Genomic DNA, 23,063 nt, shown 5'->3' with positions numbered 1-23,063 from the left:
AAAAAATCACAAGTGACAGCTACTCCTCGCTGCATGTCTTAAGGTATTTTAAACATGATCAGTTGCGGAATGCTGGCATTTGAATCTTGGTCTGAAGCGGTAACTAGGCTATGCACTCAGCCTCTGGGCCCTCTACCAATGCTCTCTCCCATACTTTACAGCAGACCTCCTCAACCTGCGACTCCCATGGAGTGACATATCAGATATTTGTATTATAATTTATAACGGTAGCAAAATCACAATTATGAAGAAGCAATGAAGTAACTTTATGGCTGGGGGTCACCGCAACATGAGGAACCGGATTAAAAGGTCGCAGCGTTAGGAAGGCTGGGAAACACTACTCTGGATGCTTGTTTCTCAACACTCTCAGAGTCTTTGGGTCCCAAGATCCCTAGTTGTAAACCGCACAAGAATGGATGCTGGGTGGCTAGCCTACCCCCTGTTTGGTCCCCAGGAAACAAGTGGGTCACAAGACAGAATCCATTTTTGCATCACCATTGTGCTGTTTATTTCCGATTCACTATACATTCAAGGTTCTTTTTTGATGAATAGATCTGAGAGATGGGGCTGAGACACCAGGGACGGAACTGGCAAACACATTGCAAACCTAGAGGGACGGTGGCTCAGAATGTGCTCCATGGGACAACACTAGGTCCATGATCTCCCACTTTGTCTTTTGCTTGCAGACACACCCAAAGAGCTCCTCTTCGTCCTAGCAACAGAACGTTTAGGGGTCTAGAAGGTTCACCAGGATGTGCCCTTCAACGTTTAAGGCTGGATTTCTTCATGCATTGGAAAATAGGTCTCGGCACTCAGATTCCCAGATCCCTCACAGATGGTGACTCTGGAAAAATTGCCTAGGTTCCGTGGACCTTCAGTGGTGTCTACAACATAGGAACATTTTCCTTCAAGGTTAACTGTACAGGTCAACAGTATGAACATAACGCAGTGTCCACGGGCCTCACTGTTATGCTCTACAGTTTTAACTTGAGCATCTATTCTCGATGCCAGAAATGTTCAGTTACCTACAAAAAGAGCATCACCCTGCTCTGTAGATAGGAAAGATTCTGTTTATGAAGCTAAATACTAGTGTTTTAAAAAACCACTTTTCCTCTAACATTATAGATAATATTGAACTAGGCTATATAGGCACAAACAAATTACCTTTAAAATAAAAGTCCATTCATTCACATTTTAATTTGAACATTCCCCCAATAAAGTATAATAGGCTGGACCCTCTTACTCATGGTTTCTTTTTTCTTTTTCCTTTTTTTTTCTTTTTCTGTGTGTGTGTGTGTGTGTGTGTGTGTGTGTGTGTGTGTGTGTGTGTTTTAAGCTTTCTGTTACCTGTAGCTCAGAAACAGAAAATTTCAGAAACAAACACTAACTAAAATTTACATTGTGGTTGTAATTCCCTGAATTTTTCTTTCATTCTTTAACATAGGATTTCATGTAGCCCAGGCTGCCTTCAACCTTGCTGTATACCCAAGGCTAGTATTGAATTTCTGCTGCCCGCTTTCCTTTCCCAAGTGTTAGGACAATAGTGCTGGGCTGTTCTACTCTTTGAATGTCAAGGGCATTGCCAAGGCCACCAGCTTTGGGGCTGTGGGCAGCTAGGAAACTACAAGTCAATCAACATCTGAGGCTGCAATTAACTCCAAGCCATTGCTCTGGGGTGCCGCTTTGTGGGAGGACATGATTTAATTCCTTTTTGTGTTAAGAACTAAAATAAGATTTAGCTCTTTAAATTTTAAGTACTTGTTACGATTTGTTTATGTGCATGAGTATTTTGCCTAAATGTACAAACTCTGTACATTCTTGCTGCTTCAGAGCCCCTGAAAGTAGAGTTATGGACAGTTTTAAGCCATCACATGAGTGCTGGGAACTGAACCACAGTCCTCTGCAAGGGTAGGGAGTGGTCTTATATATAACCCTTTCTTCAGTCCCTTAACTATGTTTTTAAGCATAAATAGTGAATGTTCTGTCCAGTTATTTCTATGGAAAGCCTTTGTAGGTGCTCAGAGCCTGGTGACCACACTCCCCTCAGTAAGAATGTATTTCAGAGTTTTGGAATATGTCTGTGGTCACCGAGTCCTCCCCTTTTTCTGTGGCATTGCTACAATATAAGTTAAGTGAAGAAGCAATCAGTTTTAATGTCTACTGGGGCTGAAAGAAGCCCTACTCTGGTTTCTTTTTCTTAGAGAGAGAGTGAAAAGAATGGTAAAGGCAGATGTCAACATTTAGCCTGCAAGTCTTTAGCCCCCTCCTGTCCTTACACTCTGACTCTTCCTCAGCTCCTGGACTTCTGGCCTAGGCAGCAGCTGATGGCATCATGGACACCATGGTCAGCGCAGGACATTGCACACAGATGGTCCCTGCCTCTTAGATGAACTGTGAGCTCACCCTGCAGGTCCTCTGAGAAGCCGCTTCTGGAAAGTTCTTAAAGGCAATCACAGCTTCTATGGACATCAACCCTCCTGAACTTGTCTTTCCTGGGGGGCTATATACATAGAAACAGGTATTAGTCTGATTTCACTCTGGGCAATAACTATAATGAAGTGTCCACCACAGAGACACAGAACGTTCCAGTTCACTCTGCAGAAGCTTTATGCTCCCCTTTCTCTATTACTGAACATCAGTTGAATAAGCAGTATTGTGTGTGTGTGTCTTGAAAGTTCCAAGAACCTGGGTCTTCTAGTCAATACATAGAGCACAGAGCAAGGCCCCCCAGAGGGTTGATGATGCACTGTGCCAAGCAGGGGTCAGCTTTGTGTTTTAACTCTCACTGCCCGGTACTGAGCCCCAGGCTCCCAGGTGCCTCCACAGCAGCCTGTTATCTGTCCTTGGAGAAGTAACTGAAGGAAGGACCATTTCTGGCAGAGCCATTCGCGGAACCCTTGAAGACCCCTCTCTCCATCCTCTCCCGGCTGAACAGTGTGTCCTGGTCGCTTTCAAACTCAGACTCTGACACCATCAGGCTGGAGTTGTGCTCCGTGCTCCGGTGCTTGATACCTGGGGGAGAAGCAGCAGAGACAATGTGAGGATAGCGCTGCTCTCCTCACAGCCATCCTTTTGGCAGTCTTCCGGGAGGGAGGGAGGATCATGGATTGCTCTTTGAGCCTTTCTTTAAAGCAGTTGCCTTCACGGCAGGTGGGCTGGCGTGACAGAGACTTCAGAGCTTGAGCCACAGCTTTGACACCTGCTTTGTGATCCTGCTGGACAAGATCAGATACCTAACCTGTGAGGACTGAATGAAACCGTGCCCACGAGGCCCTTCACTGTAAAGTCCTTCACTCAGCTTTTAGCACAAGGTGAGCAGCACTTAACGCGTAACACACTGTTGTGACTTCAAAGTTTAACCCCACCAAATATTTTTGATAGATGATTTGAGTTCTGGGGGATCAAAACAAAGAAGAGGATTAGGATATGCTCCTTCATATCAACCAACTTACAGTGTCTAACAGGAAAGAAAAAGGTTCTGGGGGTGCAGGGCCATGGCACGCCTGTGAAGGCCAGACCGTAACAGTGGAAGCTGGCCCTCTTCAAACACCACCAGGCGTAGAACTTACACTGTCTGCCTTGGAGACAAGCACCTTATCCACTGAGCCATCTCACTAACAGTAAGTTATATTCTAAGTCACAGTAACTTATAATTATCACTAAATAAGGCTTTAAAATGTTTAAAAGGAACTTAGAGTGTTTAGCTAAAGAGAACATGGATCCGTGACATGGTAGCTCAACATATCTAAGAAATAAAACTAATATATACATAATACATAAAAATCATACATGAATCAAGAGGACATGAGGGACTGGGTGTGGTGGTGCACAGCTTTAATCCCAGCACTTGGGAGGCACAGGCTAGCCGGGTCTACAAAACAAGTCCAGGACAGCCAGGGCTCTGCTATACAGAGAAACCCTGTCTTGAAAAACAAAACAAAACGAAACAAAAAAGATATGAACACTCCCTGGTACCTGGGGTTAGTTCTGTGATGGTCCAAATAGCATGGAGAGATATTGAGGTAGAAGGACAGAAAAAAGGCATAGACTATTTAGAAGCATCCAGAAGAATTTACAGGAAGAAAAAAAAGGGGGTGGACTTTATCCCATGCACAGAAGGCACACAGTATGCAGGAAGAACTGGGGAGTCTGCTACAGACTTATAGGACACTATGGTCTGACGCTGGTGTCTCCCAAATTCTCACATTGAAACCCACTCCAGGGTGCTGCTACTGGCCTTGTGGACAGAATTGGTACCCTTATAATACAACTTATAATACCATCATGAAGGAGGCACAAGAAAGGACTGGGGATGTCACTGAGTGGTAGAGCACCTGTCTAACATATGTTGTAAAACCCTCAGTTCTATCCCCATGGGAGGAAAAGGGTGGAGAAAGAGATGGAGGCAGGGACACAGAGACAGACCATAGAGCTACCTCACCCCTCCCACCATGCAAGGACACAGGGAGAAAAGTACTAGCCATGAAAGAGTGGCCCTCATCAGATTGAATCTGCTACCTTGACCTTGGGTCCAACTCTAGACCTCTGACAAGTAAACACCTATAGTTTTTAAGTCCTGGTCTCTTATTTTGTTATAGTGGCTGGGGGAGACTTAGACAGCAGTGGGGCACACGGAGGAACAGAGCCCTGCTCTGAGGCTCACAGACTTTACCGTTTATAAAACGGGGATAGTCATAGTACTTGCCTCAAAGGGGAAAAGTGTGTTGAAAGTTCCTATGCTACTGAAGAGAGATACTATCGTGAGTTTGGGGGTGGAATTATAAAGATCTGAGCCAGGATACTAACGATAATGTGGGGCGTACGCAAAAGTAAAAGGCAGTATGAGGTGGTAGTGTAAGTCGGGTCACGTGAAGTTCCAGACCTGGGTAAGTACAATGGGCTTATCTATAATGAGATCTGGTGCCCCCTTGTGGCATACAGGCACACATGCAGGCAGAATACTGTATAAATAAATAAGTGAATCGTTTTTAAAAAAAAAAAAAAAAAGAAAGAAAGAAAAAGAACAATGGGCTTCAGTGAATAGAAAGAGTTTGTCTTGGGGTGGGTGTGAATCAAGTAGAAGGTTGGTGAGGTAACCAACCCCAAGCACCCCGACTTCTTGGGACTAAAGCCCTTTTCTATATAACTCCGTTGGCAGTAAGTTCTGCCACACAGAGCGCTTAGTAGGTTCACAGCTATTGTTGGTGCTCCCTGGGAACTTCTGTCCAGGTTCTTCTGATTGCTTATTTTCCATTGTCAAGTTGATGGAGTCAAGACTGCTTGAAGCATCACTGAGGTCCATCTCTGTGTGGGACCTCCCTCCAAGCCAGAGCAGAGAGGAAGCAGGCACCGAGGGCCCCTCAGAAGAAGAGAAGTCTTTGCCCTCGGGTCACTTGGCAGTGGCTCAACCTTCAGAAAGTACTTTCAATCTCTCACTCACTAATGGCTCAGAGTACTTGCCAATTTTTCATTAAGTGTCTAATAGGGTTACTACTAGGCTGCTGGTGGACAGCCTGCCTGCAGGACTGACGGTGTTTGTGTTCCCTTGTAGATTCCCAGGCTTGCTTTTCCAGCCTAGCTGAACTGTTGACTCTGCCTTGCTTTCTGGCCAGTGCCTAGGTAAGGTGTTCTGAGTTGTCAGGAAAGCGTCTTACCGTATTTGGGCCTCAGCTCCATTCTTTCCTGTTCGTCCATATTGTCAAGGATGGTATACTTTGTTTTCTTCTTTATCTTAGTCCTTTTCCGTCTGAAAGAAACAATGAAATGCTTGGCTCAAAGGCTCAGAGCTCTTCCTGGGATCCTCCCTACATAACTAAAGGGTCCCCTGAGCCTGGGGTGCTGGAGCCCCACCGACCAATGCTCACCACCTGTGTACAGCCCAGGCCACTTTCCCCCATGACTAATGCCTCACGCAGAAAGGTCTGGGTGAGCAAGAGTCCTCCAAATCAGTGCTAACCAAGAATATTCAGAGATGCAGGACTGAAACCAGCAAGCGGAGGGAGCCCTATACTTACTTTACAAATTACTCTGTCTTTCATTTTTCCCACAAGATATTAAAAAAAAAAACTGATCTTTTTTTTCTTTTCTTTTCTTTTTTTTACTTTTTATTTGATTTTATGTACATTGGTGTTTTGCCTGCAAGTATATCTGTGTGAAGGTGTCAGATCTTAGAGTTACAGAAAATTGTGATTGCGGTGCTGAGAATTGAACCTGGGTCCTCTGGAAGAGCAGTCAGTGCTCTTATCTGCTGAGCCATCACCCCAGCCCCTGGGCTGATCCTTTTTGTGCCCAGCACTGACTGAGCTGCAATGAATCACTTGAAAACACTCACTGAAGCCAGACACAGTGGCGGCGCATGCCTGTAATCCCAGCACTCAGGGAGGTAGAGGCAGGCAGATCTCTGTGAGTTCAAGGCCACCCTGGTTTACCAAGCAAGTGCAGGACAGCTACCCAGAGAAATCTTGTCTCAAAACAACAACAAAACACTCATTAAAATGACAGTAAACTCAGGACGCAGAGGCAGGCAGAACTTTCTGAGTTTGAGGCCAGCTTGCTCTACATAGCAAGTCCTAGAACCCAGGGCTACATAGTGAGACACTATCTCAAAACAGACAGACAGACAGACAGACAGACCACTACACTAAGGTGTGCATCAGTCAGGCAATAATCATTCTGATCATATGTCATTAAAAGCAAGGGCTTCTTGTTCTCAGTTTAGTGCTTGCTAGCTGGAGACTTTGGAAATACTATTTAAGTCTTCTGTGTCCCATACCCTCATCTCCGGAAGAGTCCCTTGCTCCTGTGGTTGCTGAGAGGACCAAACACAACAAGCAATACAGTCAGAACAATCATTATGAATCAAAATGGTAAACGCTCAGTAGACGTTCAAGGTCAGCACCAGCTACCTGCTACACAGGAACCTGAGATGTAGAGGTTTTCTTGTTTGTTGGTTGGTTGGTTTTTATTTTTTGAGACAGGGTTTCTCTGTGTAGTCTTGGCTGTCCTGGAACTCACTCAGTAAGCCAGGCTGGCCTTGAACTCACAGGGATCCACCTAGCTCTGCCTCCCTGAGTGCTGGGATTGCAGCTGAGTGCGGTGGATGCAGGTGTAGCTGAGGTATAGCTGTGTGCCACCGTACCCAGCTGAGATGCAAAGTGTTTAAAGCCACACTCATTAGGGGGCCCTATCACACATGGTCCTGGGGACTTAATGAGATTTGAGCCTCTTCCTCAGACCATGGCTCTCCTACCACACCCACTGCTGGGAATGCAATCACAGGTAAAACTCAAATAAATTGTGATTTGTGGAAGCAGTATTAGTTACAGTATGCCATTTTAAGTGCGTACTTAGACAACACAGTGTCTCCTATAGGAAAATGAGCCCGCCACTCTCTTCTGAGGTCTAGTGGTATCCTTCCTCACAAATGTCCTCATGAGGGCTGAGCATGGGGGTTCTGGGGGATTCTGACATGAGGCAGGCCAGGGACTTCTCAGACATCCCCTCCGTTGTAGGGGAAAATAAGAAGAAACACCAAAATCCAAGGGTCCCTTGGGTACACCATTGCCTCTCTTCAAGCTTTAGGTGGGCTAAAGGTTTCAGACTGACCCAATTGTTGCTTCACATAACCAAGTCTACAAATTAGACCCACGCATCTCTAGGATGTCTTTCTTTGCTGAGACATGTAAGGCTGCCTGGGCACTGATCCGGTGAACACGTGAGACAAGGAGAGATTTCCTACCCAGCACATGCAAGATACTAGGTTCAATTCCGACCACTTACACACACACACACATACACACACACACACACACACACACACACACACACACACACACACACACACACACACGGAATCACCACGCTCATGAACTCCAGTTTGTTTTTTAAACTGGCTGTCAGTTAGTTACACCAAGCAAACAAGCCCAAAGCTGTCCATCACCCCAGGAAGGCTCTTCTCTACACACAACAGAGAAGCACATTTGGTACCTCCTGCAGCAGCGGATGCACAGCCAAGTCACAGCTCCAGTTAGCACTGTCAGGGTCAACGCCAGCACTGCCACGAAGAATACACTCCACTCTGCAAAAGGAGGAGGGCCAGTGTACACAATGACAAACGGTTTACTGAACAGCTTTGCTCTGCTCAAGCAGAGGCCACTTATGGTGTAGGGACCACTGTGTGGGGCAGACAATAGAGCCTGACCAGGTGCCAATCAGAACAACAGACTGATGGCTTTGTCTATCTGGTTGAGGGACCTCATGAGGCACATAACTCAAGGACCTCAGGCACACAGTTCAGGCTAACTTGAGAATAGGAAATCCAAAATAACTGAAGTGAAGCAATGAAGCAGCTATGCCTCCTACATACAAATATATTAAATACTAAAATGCTCACCCCAGAACTGTAGGAATCCCTCTTCCTCCCTCCTCCTCCTCCTCCTCCCTCCTCCTCCCCGTCCTCCCCCTCCGGCTTCTGCTCCTCCATTCACTCCTCTGTCTTCTCTTTAAGGCAGGCTGTCATGTAACCCAGGCTGGTCTTGAATATATTACATAGCTAAGGGTGGTCTTGAACTTCTGATCCTCCTACTCACATCCACATACTTGGATTATGGGTGTGAACCCTAGATCTGTTTTTTCTTTTGTTTTGTTTTTGTTTTTTCCACACAATGTTTCTCTGTGTAGACTTGGCTGTCCTGGACCCGCTTTGTAGACCAGGCTGGCCTCGAACTCACAGTGATCCACCTGCCTCTGCCTCCTGAGTGCTGGGGTTAAAGGCGTGCGCCACCATGCCCGGCTTATTACACCTGGTTTTATGTGGTGCGGGAGATAGAGTCCAGGGCTTTGGCTATGCGAGGCAAGCACTCTACCTACTAAGCTCTATCCCCCGACCTACGGCATGGTCTTCCTAAAGCAGGCCAAGGGTCTAGATGGCTTCCTGTAGCATGACGGCATCTACCAGGGCCAGAGGTCAATTTGGGAACTATTCTTCATTCCTTCTACACCCTACGCTTTGCGGTAATAACTTAGGTGCAAAAATGTTAGTGAATGCCCAAGATAAAGGTGCACACTTTTAATCCCAGCATTTGGAAGGCAGAGGCAGGCAGATATCTGTGAGTTCGAGGCCAGCCTGGTCTACATAAAGAGTCCCAGGACAGCAACGACAACATAGAGAGACTCTGTCTCAAAAACAAAAACAAGCAAACCAAAACACCTACGGAACAGAGACTCGTGCTTAACCTGATTACATATTATGTCGTCTCCCTAGAATAGTGGCCTGAAGCTGCCTTCATTTCTGATGTTTGTGGGGGGGGGTCAAGCAGGAGCACAACCTGGCAGGCAGCTCTTAAAATCTTTCTGCCATATATGACCATCCGCATCCCCAAGATAGCAAATTTATTCTTAGGAGTAGACTGCCATTAACAGTTTTCTAGCTGAGTATGGTGATGCAGATACGTAATCCCAGCACTCAGAAGGTGGAAGCAGGAGGATCAGGAGTTCAAGGCCATCTTCTGCTTTGTAGAGAAATCAGAGTCAGAGTGGACTACATGAGACCCTGTCTCAAAAAATCCAAAACAACATATATACATACATACTATATATATATATACTGTGTGTGTGTGTGTGTGCGTGTGTGTGTGTGTGTGTGTGTGTGTGTTATGTGTGGTTTTTCTCTCTAAAGAGACTGAAGGGCACCAGCATGGGCTGTGTGAGAAGACTGTGACTCCTGTGGCTGGTACCTGCTTGGGCTGATGCCTAGCAGTGTGGGCCACACGTCCCATTGTGTATTATCCCAGCAGAGTACATAGGGGGTATGTCATCATAAGGTCCCAACATCCTAAGCCTCAGCAGGTACAATCTGAGGCGGGAGTCTCAAAACACTTGTTTTTTAGAACTGCCCTGCCAAATCTATCTCAAAGGAGGCTTTATAGATGATTCTCCAGAGACAGACTGGGACAAGGTTTTGAGGTACAACCAAGTGAGTTGGCTCACTTGGCTTCGAGTAAGAATGGGGTTGGAGGGGCTGGAGAGATGGCTCAGTGCTTAAGAGCGCCACCTACTCTTCCAGAGGTCCTGAGTTCAATTCCCAGCAACCACATGGTGGCTCACAACCATCTGTAATGAGATCTGCTGCCCTCTTCTGTAAAGCACTCATATGCAATAAATAAAGTAAAAAAAAAAAAAAAAAAAAAAAAAAAAAAAAAAAAGAGTTGGGTTGGATGGCTCCAGATGCTAAGCTGGGAGGAAATGGCCACACCAGAAGCCGCCACCACCACCACACACACCACTCACCACAGTTGCTCTCGCCATCCCACGTATAACGCTGTATGAGGTTCTCGGTCCACAGCGGGGAGCAAACACAGTGCTTTGTGATGGGGTCGCAGTGACCATGACCTGAGCACTTGAGAAGGCATCCTGGAAAAAGTGGTGCAGAGCTGAGGTCAGCGTGAACAAGCGGAGGTCGCCGGCTTTCCACTTCCACAGTGGAGACCAGAACAAATGGGTGAATTAAAAATCTCATAAGCAGCCAGGGTAGCAGCGCACACCCTTGACTCCAGCACTCAGGAGGCAAAGGCAGGTGGATCTCTGAGTTTGAGGCCAGCCTGGTCTACAAGGTGAGTTCCAGGACAGCCAAGGCTACACAGAGAAACCCTGTCTTGAAAAACAAAACAAAGTCTCTTATGAGCCAAGCATGACAGCACATGCCTAAAATCTTAGCACTCAGGAGGCTGAGGCAGGAAGATTTCAGCAAGTGTGAGGCTAGCCTTGGCTACCCAGAATGCAACAAGTCAGCAAGGACTACATAATAAGACCCTGTCTCAGCCCTCACCACCACCACCACAACAGGAGCTTAAACTCTCACCATCTACCAGCTCCTGAGGAAGCAAATGCAGGGAAGAAATAATAATGGTCTGACGTAAAGTTTAAGGACACCTTACAAGAGCTGTGATGCAACTCAGTAGTAAAGCACCTTGCCTAGCATGTGTAAGACACTAGATTGAATCCCCAACAACACACACACATACATAAACACACACACACATACACACACATGCATACACACGCATACACACACGCATGCATACTAAAAACATATCATATCATATTTTTCCTAAAGGTGGAGCAACATCAGAACGTTTGCAGAGTCTCCGGGGGCTGGAAGGAAAACACCTCTATTAGACGCCTTTCTTGTTTCTGTGGCCAGATTCCTGAGCTTAAAAGAGGAAGGGCTCACAGTTCAAAGAGATACAGTTCATCTTGGCAGAAATGCATGGAGGCTGGTAACATGGCTCCTCAGCGAGAAAGCTGGGAGAGTAGATGGGGGTGTGGGGGGTGGGGTGAGTGGGGCCCCATCCCCGGGGTCCACCTCCTCCTGCAAGGCTCCACTCCTAAAAGTTCCATAATCTTCCATACAGTGCCACCCGCTGGATCCAAGTATCTAAGGACACTATGGGGGACATTTTACATTCAAACTACAACAGTGTCCACGATGTGCCTATAAAACTCATCCATGATTGGCAAGTCTGACTTTTTTATTATAATATTTCCGAGGGAGATGCACCTGCTGTATCTATCCTCAAGACCTTGAAATGAAGGAAGGCTGCCTTCTCCTCTGAAAGCCGCTTGTGCAGATTCCGGGCCACAGCAGCAGCTTTAAGAACATTGGAAGGTGGCCCAGTCTGTACGTAAAATATAATCGCAGTGCTGTGGAAGAGACAAAGAGAGGACAGTCACAGTATTAGACAGTGGCTAGCATGGTTTCACCTCAGCCACCTGACCTGCACAGTTGGAAAAGGAGACCACTATAGTTCTGTGATAGAATTAATTAATTTATTTATTATTATTATTATTTTTTTTTTTAGTACAAGGTTTCTCTGTGTAGCTTTGGTTGTCCTGGACTAGCTTTGTGGCCCAAGCTGGCCTAGAACTTACAGGAATCCACCTGCCTCTGCCTCATAGAGTGCTGGGATTATAGGCATGTGCCACCACCCCGGTTCTGCGTATATGTTAAAATAATTTGTATGATTTGTTTGTATTTGGGTGTACACATGGAGGTCAAAGGTCAACTTTGGGTGTCAGTCATCAGTAGCCATCCAGCTTTGTTTGTTTGTTTGTTTGTTTAATGAAACAGGGTCTTTCTTTTAAAGGGGGTGGGGGCTACTTGTTTATTTATGCATTTATTTTATGTGTGTGGCTACATGCTTATCGGTGTACCACTTGTGTCCCTGGTGCCCACAGAGGCCAGAAGAGGGCACCAGATTCCCTCGTACTGGAGTTACCGAGAGTTGTGAGCCACCATGTGGGTGCTAGGAAGCAAACACAGGTCCTCTGAAAGGCATCCAGTGCTCTTAACTCCTGAGTCATCTTGGCAGACCCTGAGAAAGTTCTCACTGCAGCACTGGGGGATCAGGCAGTGAGCCCCGAGTATCCTACCCCAAACCCTCCCCACTCTCAGACCACCACTGTAGGTTGAATAAGAATGCTCCCTATGAGGATGCTTAAATCTCAACCGGAAGGGGAAATGGAAAAGACAGCAGAAGCAGCTGAAGACAGGGAACAGGAGGAGAGGGATTGAGGAGAGAAATGAAGGTGGAGATCAGACTCGGGGAGAGCAGGGGTGGGAGGACAGAAAGTCTCCAGAGAGAAGAGAAACCATGGACAGGGGCATCTCTGACAAACTGGAGACCTAAGTCAGGGTAGGTTTCTGGGAGGATATGAGGACATTCTAGCTGAGATTCCTAGTAGCAGGGGTCATAGAGACTGAGGAAGTCACCCTCTAACAAAAACCCTACATAAAGGCTGTGTCTGCTCAGTTCCCTGCTGTCCTCTCCCAGGAGCAGTGGCAGCCAACCCTCAATTTATTCCTCTCCCAATAAATCTCTTTTATGAGAGTTTGCTGCCTGGTGTGACTCTTGCATAGGAAGAGGCCAAGAAGCAATAAAGAGAAGAAAAGAGGTGGAATGGGCTGAGGCTCCTGAGCTCCTGAGCTCAGCTAGGGATACCCTCCCCTGGGTGCTGCAACACCTCTGCTGAGGAGGCTTCCTCTCAGAGCTGTGTGTTTCCTGGGCGCCTGTAGCTCAGGATGTTCTTCCACTGGGACATGGTCCCACCTCAGAGTTGTGTGCTCCTGAGTCGCAGGACATCTTTCCATCTGAGCAGGAAGGCCAACAACTACCACAGCCACCAGCATGCCCAATTCTGCCCCCTTACATTTATGTGGGTGTGTGTGTGTGTTGCATGGAAGGGGCGTTTGCACATATGACACAGTCCACCTGTGGAGATCAGAGGGCAGTTCTCCTTCCACCATTTTGGACCCAGGGATTAAACTCAGGTCAGCAGCTGGGCTTAGTGGTGCACACTTTTAATCCCAGCACTCAGGGAGGCAGAGGCAGGCAGACCTCTGTGAGTTCAAGGCCAGCCTGGTCTGCAAATCAAGTCCAGGACAGCCAAGGCTACACAGAAACTGTGTCTTGAAAAAAACAAAACAAAACAAAATTATAAACTCAGGCCATCGGGCCCAGTAGCAAGTGCCTTTACTTGCTGAGCCATCTTGTTGACCCCTTGTCCAGATTCTTACTTGAGATCTGGAACAAACTTGGGTCTTGATGCTTGCACGGCAAAATACTTTACCAACAGTCTCTCCCCAGTCCCCATAGATCACTTCTTTCAGTTCATGGACATTTAGGTTGTTTATCATGAATGTATGCTGTGAATATCCACAGATACTTTTTAATGTAAATGTAAAGTTTTTATTCCTTTCAATTCTGTAGGTAATTAATTCTTTAGCTAAATTTTTTCACAGTGCCGGTTTACATCTGCGCCAGCAACACATAGTGCTCCAAGCAGTTGCCATAGCTGACCTTAAGATTATAGCCATCTTATTATCATCTTATAGGCAGGGAGTGAACAGATTTTAAAAGATGTGTGTGTGTGTGTGTGTGTGTATGTGTGTGTACATGCATGAACATGTGCCACAGCACATGGAGATCATATGGACATGTGGAGAGCAGAGGAGAACTTATGGGAGTTAGTCCTCTCCTCCACGATGTCAGTCCTGATGATTGAACTCAGGTCTTCAGGCTTGGTAGCAGGCAGCCCCACCTTGCTAAGCCATCTTTGAGCCCTGGGAGTGGTTTTGCTGGTGAGCATCTTCTCATGTGCTGACTGGCACACCTACATCTTCTCAAGAGAAACACATACTCGGATCTCTGTGAGGTTCCCAGCACTGTAACAAACAAGTCCCACAGCTTAATTCACTGAAAATAGCAATCTCTCAGTCTCAAGGTTCAGGCCAGCGAAAGCCCCAAATCAAACAAATCAAAGTGTTGGCAAGGTCATGCTCTCTGGTGCTCTGTGGAAAGATATGTTCCACACCTTTCTCTCAGCTTCCTGGTGTTCCTAGGCATTGGGCTTATAGACGCATTAGTACCACCTGTGCCTTTTTATTACCTGGCATTCTTTCCATGTGTCTCCCTGTATGTCTCTTGCTCATGTGTGTGTGCCTATGAGGTATGTGTACAGATGCATGTGTGTGCAGGCATGTGTGTGTGTGCATATGCAGGTATGTACATGCATGTTGAGACCAGCCTTCTGAGAACCAGCTTAAATACTTTATTGCCCTCAAATTCCCTCTGCCTAACAAACTAATCTGTTAGCTTTAAATTCAATTTCCTTCAAGGATTTAGGACATGGACAGAATTAAATTAGATTCTGGGAGACACATCACATGAATGGGCCCTATCCCAGGTCCTAATAGAGTCCTTGTTTTCTTCTGAAACTCACGGGCCAGACAATCTATCCACTACCCATGTTTCTTTCAGCATTCTCGTCTCCTGGGTTTTGCTTACAGTATTCTAGAGCTTTTCTACCCCAAAGTTCCAAATTCTTACATAGTCTTCCCATAAACAGATTCCAAAAGCCTATGAACCACATGATCGGGTTTATCAGAGCACTGACCCTATTCCTGGTACCAATTTCTGTCTTGCTTACTTGTGGGCTCAATTTTCTTAACAAATATATTTTATTACGAACTTATTAACCAAGAGTACCTCACTTATAACCCGACTAACCTAAACAATAGGAAAAGGAGATTAAAGGACACAATAACGAAACCATGAGGATATCAGTTCTGAGGAACAATTCTCCTGGTGTAATCTGCAGGATTTCTTCTGCTGGAACCTGGTGCAACCAGAACCCGGAACCTCAGCCGGAGCCGGGAGCCCTGAAGCCTTCCCTTGAGCGGTTCTCTAGGAGCCTCTTGAAGTGGAGGGATGAACAGCCAGAACCATCCCAAGTCTCTAAAGGCCCCGCCTCTTGTTTTGGGCTCACATTTATACCTCCTCTCAGAATTTGTTCAAGAATGTTTTTCAGCTGGTTAACGACCAATCTCCCACACACAGTGGTTCGACTTGTAAGGGGTTAAACATCACCTGCTCTCTCACAAGTCTTTTTCTCATCCCCCACTTGTGATCTAAAGAACAACAACAACACAAAACCATGTTTATCTCCTTCCCTTACTTTTCTGTTACAACCACAGAATCTTAAGGGAGAACTGGTTTGTTTGGGTGGAAGTCCTGGTAGTAAGAGCTTGGGGCAGCTGGTCATGCTGCATCCACAATCAAAAAGTAGGAAATGATGAACACCTGTGTTCAGGTCACTTTCTCCTTTTTATTTGGCCAGAATCCTCTGCCTAGGAAATGGTGCCACCCACAGTGCCTGGTCTTCCCTTTTCAGTAAGCCTAACCGAAGGAATTATTCAACAGGCATGTCCAGAGAGTCATCTCCTACTTGATTTTTTTTCTTTTTCGAGACAGGGTTTCTCTGTGTAGCCTTGGCTGTCCTAGACTCGCTTTGTAGACCAGGCTGCCCTCGAACTCACATCAATCCACCTGCCTCTGCCTCTGCCTCCCAAGTGCTGGAGTTAAAGGTGTGCACCACCACACCTGGCCTCCGAGCTGATTTTTGAGATCACGTTGATAACTGAAATTAACAATCTCAGCTTGTATCTTAGGTTTTTATTGCTGTGAAAAGACACCATGACCATGGCAATTATTATAAAGGAAAACATTTCACTGGGGCTGGCTTACAGTTCACAGGTTTAACCCATCATCGTCATAGCTGGAAGGATGCAGCATATGGGCAGACATGGTGCTGGAGAAGGAGCTGGGAATTCTACATCTGGAGTCACAGGTGACAGGAAGAGGCAATGCCACACTGGGCCTGGCTTGAGCATATGAGACCTCAAAACCCACTCCCACAATGACATACTTCCTGCAATAAAGTTACATTTACTCTGACAAGGCCACACCTCCTAAGAGTGCCACTGTCTATGGATCAAACATTCAAGTCTATGAAGGCAGTTCCTACTCGGACCACCACAGTTTGTAATACCCTAATGTCTGGTACAAACTGTTTCTAACAACCCCAGCTAAAGCTTTGCCTGAAGGAGCCAGAGAAATCCAGTGTTACCTAGTTATGTCTTGGTACCTTTGTATAGTTATCTCAGGGCATCCATGGAGTGTTTAAATTGACGAGTGTCCTGCAAGTATAGTCCAGACAATTGTTTGATTGACAACCCTTCAGCCTAAAGCGATCAAGACAACAAGAGAGTGTCCAAGAACTTCAGTTAGGGAGTCAGATGGTCCCAGCCCTGGCACTTTTATTTACAGAGAGTTGAGCATTAGGAAAAGTGCTTACGTCAAGGACTTAAGAGCTTGCCGTTAACACTAATCCTGATTTAGACAGCAGTTAACACTTGCTCGATGTCCCAGAGAGGGATATTTTCATCGTGAAGGGATGCTAAACTCTATCAAAATCTTTTTCCATAGTTACTGACATGACTATATGAATCTTTCTTTCATTTTTAAAATTTTATTTTTAATCATGTGAGATATGTGTGGTGGGTGTGTGGGTGTGCGTGTGCAAGTTCCCATGCAGGCCATAAGAGGCCTTTGGCTCCCCTGGATCTGGAGTTTTAAGAGGTTATAAATTGCCCAATATAGGTACTAGGAAACATTGGTCTTTTAGAAACATACTATATATTCTTAATTGCTGAGCAATCTCAATGGATGGACACTCTGGGAGTGCACAAGCCCCGGCTTCCATCAACAGCGCCATGATTTGTTCATTGGAATATGTTTTTTAAAAGATTTATTTATTATGTATACAGTATGATCAGATCACATTACAGATGGTTGTGAGCCACCCTGTGGTTCCTGAGATTTGAACTCAGGACCTCTGGGAGAGCAGTCGGTGCTCTTAACCACTGAGCCGTCTCTCCATCCCCATTAGAATATGTTTTTATTAGTCGCTTTTCTAAGTAAATTTCAGTTCTCTGGAAAACCAACCCAGATAGAAGAGCCAACTATAGCTACAAAATGTACCTCCTGGCAATGGTGGATTTTAATCGCCCCATTCTTTCTAATCTCCTGCCTTATGCTGGTGCTGGGTTGGTGGGCATTAAAAATAAAACTCAGTTAAATACAAAAGTCTTGTGAGAATGAAAGGCTACATAGATCCCTTAAAGACAGCAAATGGTACTGAGCCATATCTGACATCAACTTCGTCACAAGCCCCAGGCCATTTGCACATCCTTCAAAAGCTAGCAGAGCCAAAACATTATCTCTCTTGGATTTGCCCTAACTCTTTCATCCAGAACACTCCCTGCCAACAAAGCAGGACCCAAGGGAAGAAATAAGTAAGGATGATTTGTTCTTACTCTACTCCTTAAGGAAAGCAATAGAGGACCATGAATGTGATAAAAAGTGAACAAGAGGGCTGGACAGATGGCTCAGCGGTTAGGAGCACTGCCTGTTCTTCCACAGGTCCTGAGTTTAATTCCCAGCAACCACATGGTGGCTCACAACCATCTATAATGTATTCTGATGCCCTCTTCTGGCCTGCAGGTGCATATGCAGGCAGAGCATTGTATACATAATAATAAATAAAATAAATAAATAAATAAATAGATCTTTTTTTAAAAAGTGAACAAGAAAGAGAGCAAGGAGAACGATGGCCTAAGAGAGAGCAGAGTAGGACTGCAGCAAACCTGACACATGTGTTGAGGCTCAGTGCTGGGTAAGTGCTCCTATGTGACACCAACGAGCCACCATGTGCTGGGCATGCAGCCTCATACCTGACGTCCGTGTGCGCCTGGATCTTCAACACCTTCACGTCTGAGTCTAGCACGTTCAGAAGCACAGCCAGCTGCCTCACCAGGGTTCCCTTCTGCTGCTCAGTCAGCTGCTCAACACCAACCTGAAGGATCAGCTCCACCAGCCCATCCTTCTTGGGGTCTGAGGAGAGAGAGGACACAGGACTCTCATGGGGGCTCGATCTCAGGCATGATAAGGTCTGTGGAAGGGTTCAAAGCCAGACTGTCAATGTGGCTCAGGAAAGGGCGCTGGCCCTGTACCCACAGACCCGGGCTCCATGTCTGGCACAGCAAAAGTAAGGTCAAAATACACAAGTAAAAGTTTAAAAGAACTCCTGTGTGTCTCTATATTTGGCTTTGGGGACTCAGATCATTCTAAATAGCAGAGTCGGGTGTGGTCGCTTGCAATAGCAGCACTTGGGACTGTAGGGGCAAGAAGATCGGAAGTTCAAAGTCATCCTTACTGCACAGTAAGTTCAAGGGCAGCCTGGGCCACACGAGACCCTATGTAAAGAAGAGAAAGGAAGCCGGGCGGTGGTGGCACATGCCTTTAATCCCAGCACTCTGGAGGCAAAGGGAGGTGGATCTCTGTATGTTGGAGGCCAGCCTGGTCTACAAAGCGAATCCAGGACAGTCAAGGCTACACAGAAAAACCCTGTCTCAAAAAAAACAAAAAAAAACAAAAAAGAAAAAAGAAAAACAAGAAGAGAAAGCGGGTGGGCAGAACACCACAGAAGTCACTCTGGAGTATTTTTTCCAATTTTATTCCACCTTGTCATCTAGTAGTTTTTCCCTTTTGGCTACTTTGAAACTTGGCACCTCACACACTTCCCCTGCACCGGAGAACGCTGTCCTCCTGCTTGTGGGCACTCCCTGAATCCAGTTTACACTCAGCGTCACTACACCCACCTCACTGAGGCTGTCTTCCCTCAGTCTGATCATGGTCATTTCATGTTAAATCAGGAAGGCAAAATCTTCCTGCCAGCTATAATTCTCATCAACAAGGTACAAGTTGGGATCTTCTTGGTGGTATAAAGGAAAGTATAGAAAAATCCTAAAGTGGGCTTTCGAGAGATGGCTCTGTGGTTAAGAGGCACATCATTGTTCCAGAGGACCTAAGTCCAGTTCCCAGCACCGCACACCCAGTGGTTCATAGCTGTCTCTAACTCCAATTCTAGAGGATCTTATCCCTCTTCTGGCCCCCAACGACAGTACATCCATGCACAAAACCACACACAGACAGAAACGCACATACACATTTTTTTTTTTTAATTAAAAAGAAAACCACTAAACTGGGGCTGGCCAAGACCAGAAGTTAGAAACAGATGTCCTCCCACTCCAGTGACATCACTGAACACGCACCTGGCAGGACCTCCACAGTGGCCATGTCTGAGTCCGAGGCCCCCTGACTGTCAGTGACCAGCAAGTGAAAAGTGTAGACTCCTTCCACCAGATTGGTGAGCTGCAGGGCTGGCCCGTTGTCAGAGCCTCCGATGACATCCTGAGAAGTGAAGGCATCCACAGGGCAGCTGTCAGAATGGAAGTCAGTTTCTAAGCCTTTGTGGGGCTCAGAGCTCTGAGTTCCTTGCTTTTGGATGTGCGTGAGGAATATAGCTGGGGGGAGGGGGATGGAGCAGGGGGCAGGGCTGAGGTTTTGAATCTTCAGCTCCTCCTTAAGCGGAACTCCAGGGGTGCAGGGACCACAGTTAAGACTTGGTAGACAACTTTCCAGGAAGTACCAACTGATTGGTCAGCAGGAGACTGGGGAGCTTAGGTTGAAGGCCCCAGGGCAAAGCCTGGAGCTTCATGGTCTTACTGTCTAATAGAGTTTTAGAAAGCTCTCCCCTCAGGTCCCCTCATAGGATACCATATTCACCTTCTCAAGTGGCCACAAGGCCTTGGTGGACAGATCACTCATCCTACAGGCCCATAGCCCCTAAAAGTGAAAGGAACATCTTTTGGACTTTTTAGTCTGTACTTGTTGACCACATGGATGGCAACAAAATGTCAGAAATCTGAACTGAGACACACAGCAATTACATTTAAAAGCTAATCTACCATCTAGCTGAACAGAACTCAGTCTAGGAGTACTTTAGGATGCACAAGGCATTTTCACCCCCTTCCCTGTGCCCTTCATATAGCTACAAGAGTGCTTCTGTAGATCTCAAATCTTTTTGTTTGTTTGTTTGTTTGTTTTTCAAGACAAGGTTTCTCAGTGTAGCCTTCGCTGTCCTGGACTCGCTTTGTAGACCAGGCTAGCTTCAAACTCACAGTGATCCGATGGAAAAAAGGAGATGTATAGAAATTCTAAGAGGCAGAGTGACCCAACGGCTTCCAAAAGCTAAAAGTCTGGGTTTGTTTGCTTTAAGACTAAGCTTGTTGGCCTTGGCCAAGTCACTTTCCATCTCTATATTTACTCTCTGCCCCTGTGAAGTGGCAACAGGAATCCCCATGCATCTGACATGGAAGAAGACTAACGTAGGAAGATGAAGAGTAAGAAAGGTCACCCCACCCCACCCCACCTCACCCCCACCCCCAGAAGCTTGGTTTTCCATGTCCCTCATGGTGACAACCTTTTGACATTGTGACATGATGTTGTATTTTCTCATAGTTCTGAGATTTTATTTTCTCTACAGATGTATTAGGCTGCATTCTCAGCTCTTCCGGGACACAAGAGGCCTGAGCACCATGAGTGGGTATACCTGCATGGATTGCTATCCTACCCAAAGTCAGCCCAGGAAATGGACTTCAGCTTTGCTTAAACCTAACAACTGCCTGGTGTCTCCATCCCTCAGAATACTCAAAAATGGAGGCACACGAGTCTTATCTGGGAGGTGACACAGTACCAGAGAAAGATCACATGTTCAAGCCCTAATCTGCAATGTGACCTAAAGTTAGGACTTAGAAGGAGTAATTAAAGTTAAATGAGGTTATGGGGTGGGGCCTAATTTATAGGATTGGTGTTCTTATAAAGAGACATAGGGGCAGCTCGCCCACATCTCCTCCTTTCTGGCCCTGCCACATGAAGATGTAGTAAGTAGGTGGCCATCCAGGGTCCAACAAGAGGACCCTCACCAAAGATAAACTGGCTGGCACTGTGGTCCTCGTTTTCCAGTCTCCAGAAGTATGTGAAAATAATTTTTTGAGTGAGTCACCCTGCATGTGGTCTTTTGTCCCAGGAGAGCACCCGGACTAATCTGGATACCGTGTGCACAGCTGAGGGGCACACCCTTCAAGAACTCACTCCAGCGGCTGGACTCTGGCCATCCCGGATCCACAGATAGGACACAATTCCTCGGTCATCGGTAGACCTTGAACCATCCAAAGTAATGGAATTATTGGGAAGTATAAGGACATGTCTGCCACCAGCCTGGGCTCTGGGAGGACTGTTATTTTCTAAGTCAGACATAGCAAAAACAAAAGCAAAGAAATTGACTTAAAACACTAGCAACGGCACATCACAAAACACCCACAACTGCTCCATCTTGTAGCCAAGGTTGTTTTAGATGCCCCAAAGCATTATTTTCTATCCTAAATACCTACAAGATAAGATATAGACATTGAGCAGCTCTTGGTCCAATGGGAAGACAGACATAAGAAAGTAATTTTACTGAAAATTGTACAGTTAAAAACTAATATAGAGGCTAATGATATACAGCGTACTTGAAGGCCTCAGTCCAGTCTACATCATCCAATAAAGCCAAGTGTGATGCCGCACACTTGTAATCCTATCAGGCAAGGGAATCAGAAGTTCAAAAGCGTGTCTTTAAAAAGGGGGCAAGAGGAATATGTGCCAACTAGATGGCTTAGTGGGTAAAGGTGCTTGTCACCAAGGTTGATGGCCCCACATGGTAATTGGAAAAAATTAATTCCCTGAAAGCTGTCCTCTGACCTACATGCACACACACACACACACACACACACACACACACACACACACACACTAAATAAAAACATAATTTTTTAAAACTTCTGCTTTAGAAAATAAATTATATAACTTGAACATATTTCTGTTCTTGGAATTTCCAAGAAAGTAGAAAGCAAAGCACGGCCCAGAACAGGATCTTTCATGGCCAGGGTCACCGCCCAGTGACCTGCTTGGCAAACAAGAGGCCACACTATTTCCCTCTGGAGAATATTGGCTCATGTCTTCCTCCTCTACACGCTCCCTCCGGCTAGCCAGGACTTCAGTGAACTGGACGTCAGGGAGAAAGAAGGCTGGCTCCTCTGGGCAGAGCTGACTCAGCTGTGAACTCCTGAGTAAAGGCCAGCACTGCTGCATAGTCAGGACCTGACATGGGGACCTGGGAGGCTGGAAGGCAGGGCAGGCTCAGGTCCTGTCACCACGTCCACTCACCCTTCTTCACAGCCACAGTGAGGGTGGATGTGCTGCTCAGGCCCTGCCGGTCTCTCACAGTTAAACGGAAGTGGTAGGTACCCAGCTGAAGGCCACGGACGGTGGCAATGGCTTTGTCCACGTCCTCCATCTCCACTGCACTGGGGCCTCTGTAAAATGGGGGTGTGTAGACAGAAGGTGCGACATGAGATCTGTGCCCTAGTAGATGATTGTGCTTCTGACCATAGTAACCATCTGGTCTTCTACGGAGTTCTAAGATAACTTTATATGCACACATATTCTCTAGCTTGGCATGAGGGCCAAAGCTAAAGCCAGTTTCAAACAAATTGTACGGGATTCCAGGAAAAGGGCTTTCTTTTCTTTTCTTTTCTTTTTTCTTTTTTTTTTTTTTTTTTTTTTTTTTTTTTTTTTTTTTTGGTTTTGGTTTTTTGAGACAGGGTTTCTCTGTGTAGCCTTGGCCATCCTGGACTCACTTTGTAGACCAGGCTGGCCTCGAACTCACAGCGATCCGCCTGCCTCTGCCTCCCGAGTGCTGGGACTAAAGGCGTGCGCCACCAC

General features: G+C 46.2%; 1 protein-coding gene across 1 annotated transcript in view; it reads right to left on the bottom strand.

The window, feature by feature from the left end:
- Positions 1-2,152: 2,152 nt before the first annotated feature.
- Kiaa0319 (KIAA0319 ortholog) overlaps positions 2,153-23,063 on the bottom strand; it is a 54,675-nt gene continuing 33,764 nt past the window's right edge. The window contains exons 13-21 of the mRNA XM_051169364.1: positions 22,506-22,654; positions 21,393-21,544; positions 19,511-19,649; positions 18,131-18,290; positions 11,558-11,700; positions 10,288-10,410; positions 7,987-8,077; positions 5,655-5,746; positions 2,153-3,012 (exon numbers count right to left, since the gene is read on the bottom strand). Of these exons, the coding sequence (XP_051025321.1) occupies positions 2,834-3,012; positions 5,655-5,746; positions 7,987-8,077; positions 10,288-10,410; positions 11,558-11,700; positions 18,131-18,290; positions 19,511-19,649; positions 21,393-21,544; positions 22,506-22,654 (1,228 nt within the window). The 3' untranslated portion in view covers positions 2,153-2,833. The remainder of the gene's footprint in view (positions 3,013-5,654; positions 5,747-7,986; positions 8,078-10,287; positions 10,411-11,557; positions 11,701-18,130; positions 18,291-19,510; positions 19,650-21,392; positions 21,545-22,505; positions 22,655-23,063) is intronic.

Source organism: Acomys russatus, chromosome 3 (assembly GCF_903995435.1).
Source record: "Acomys russatus chromosome 3, mAcoRus1.1, whole genome shotgun sequence".
NCBI lineage: Eukaryota > Metazoa > Chordata > Mammalia > Rodentia > Muridae > Acomys > Acomys russatus.
Note: the sequence above shows the minus strand (reverse complement) of the source record. Positions and strands in the feature narration are given on the sequence as shown.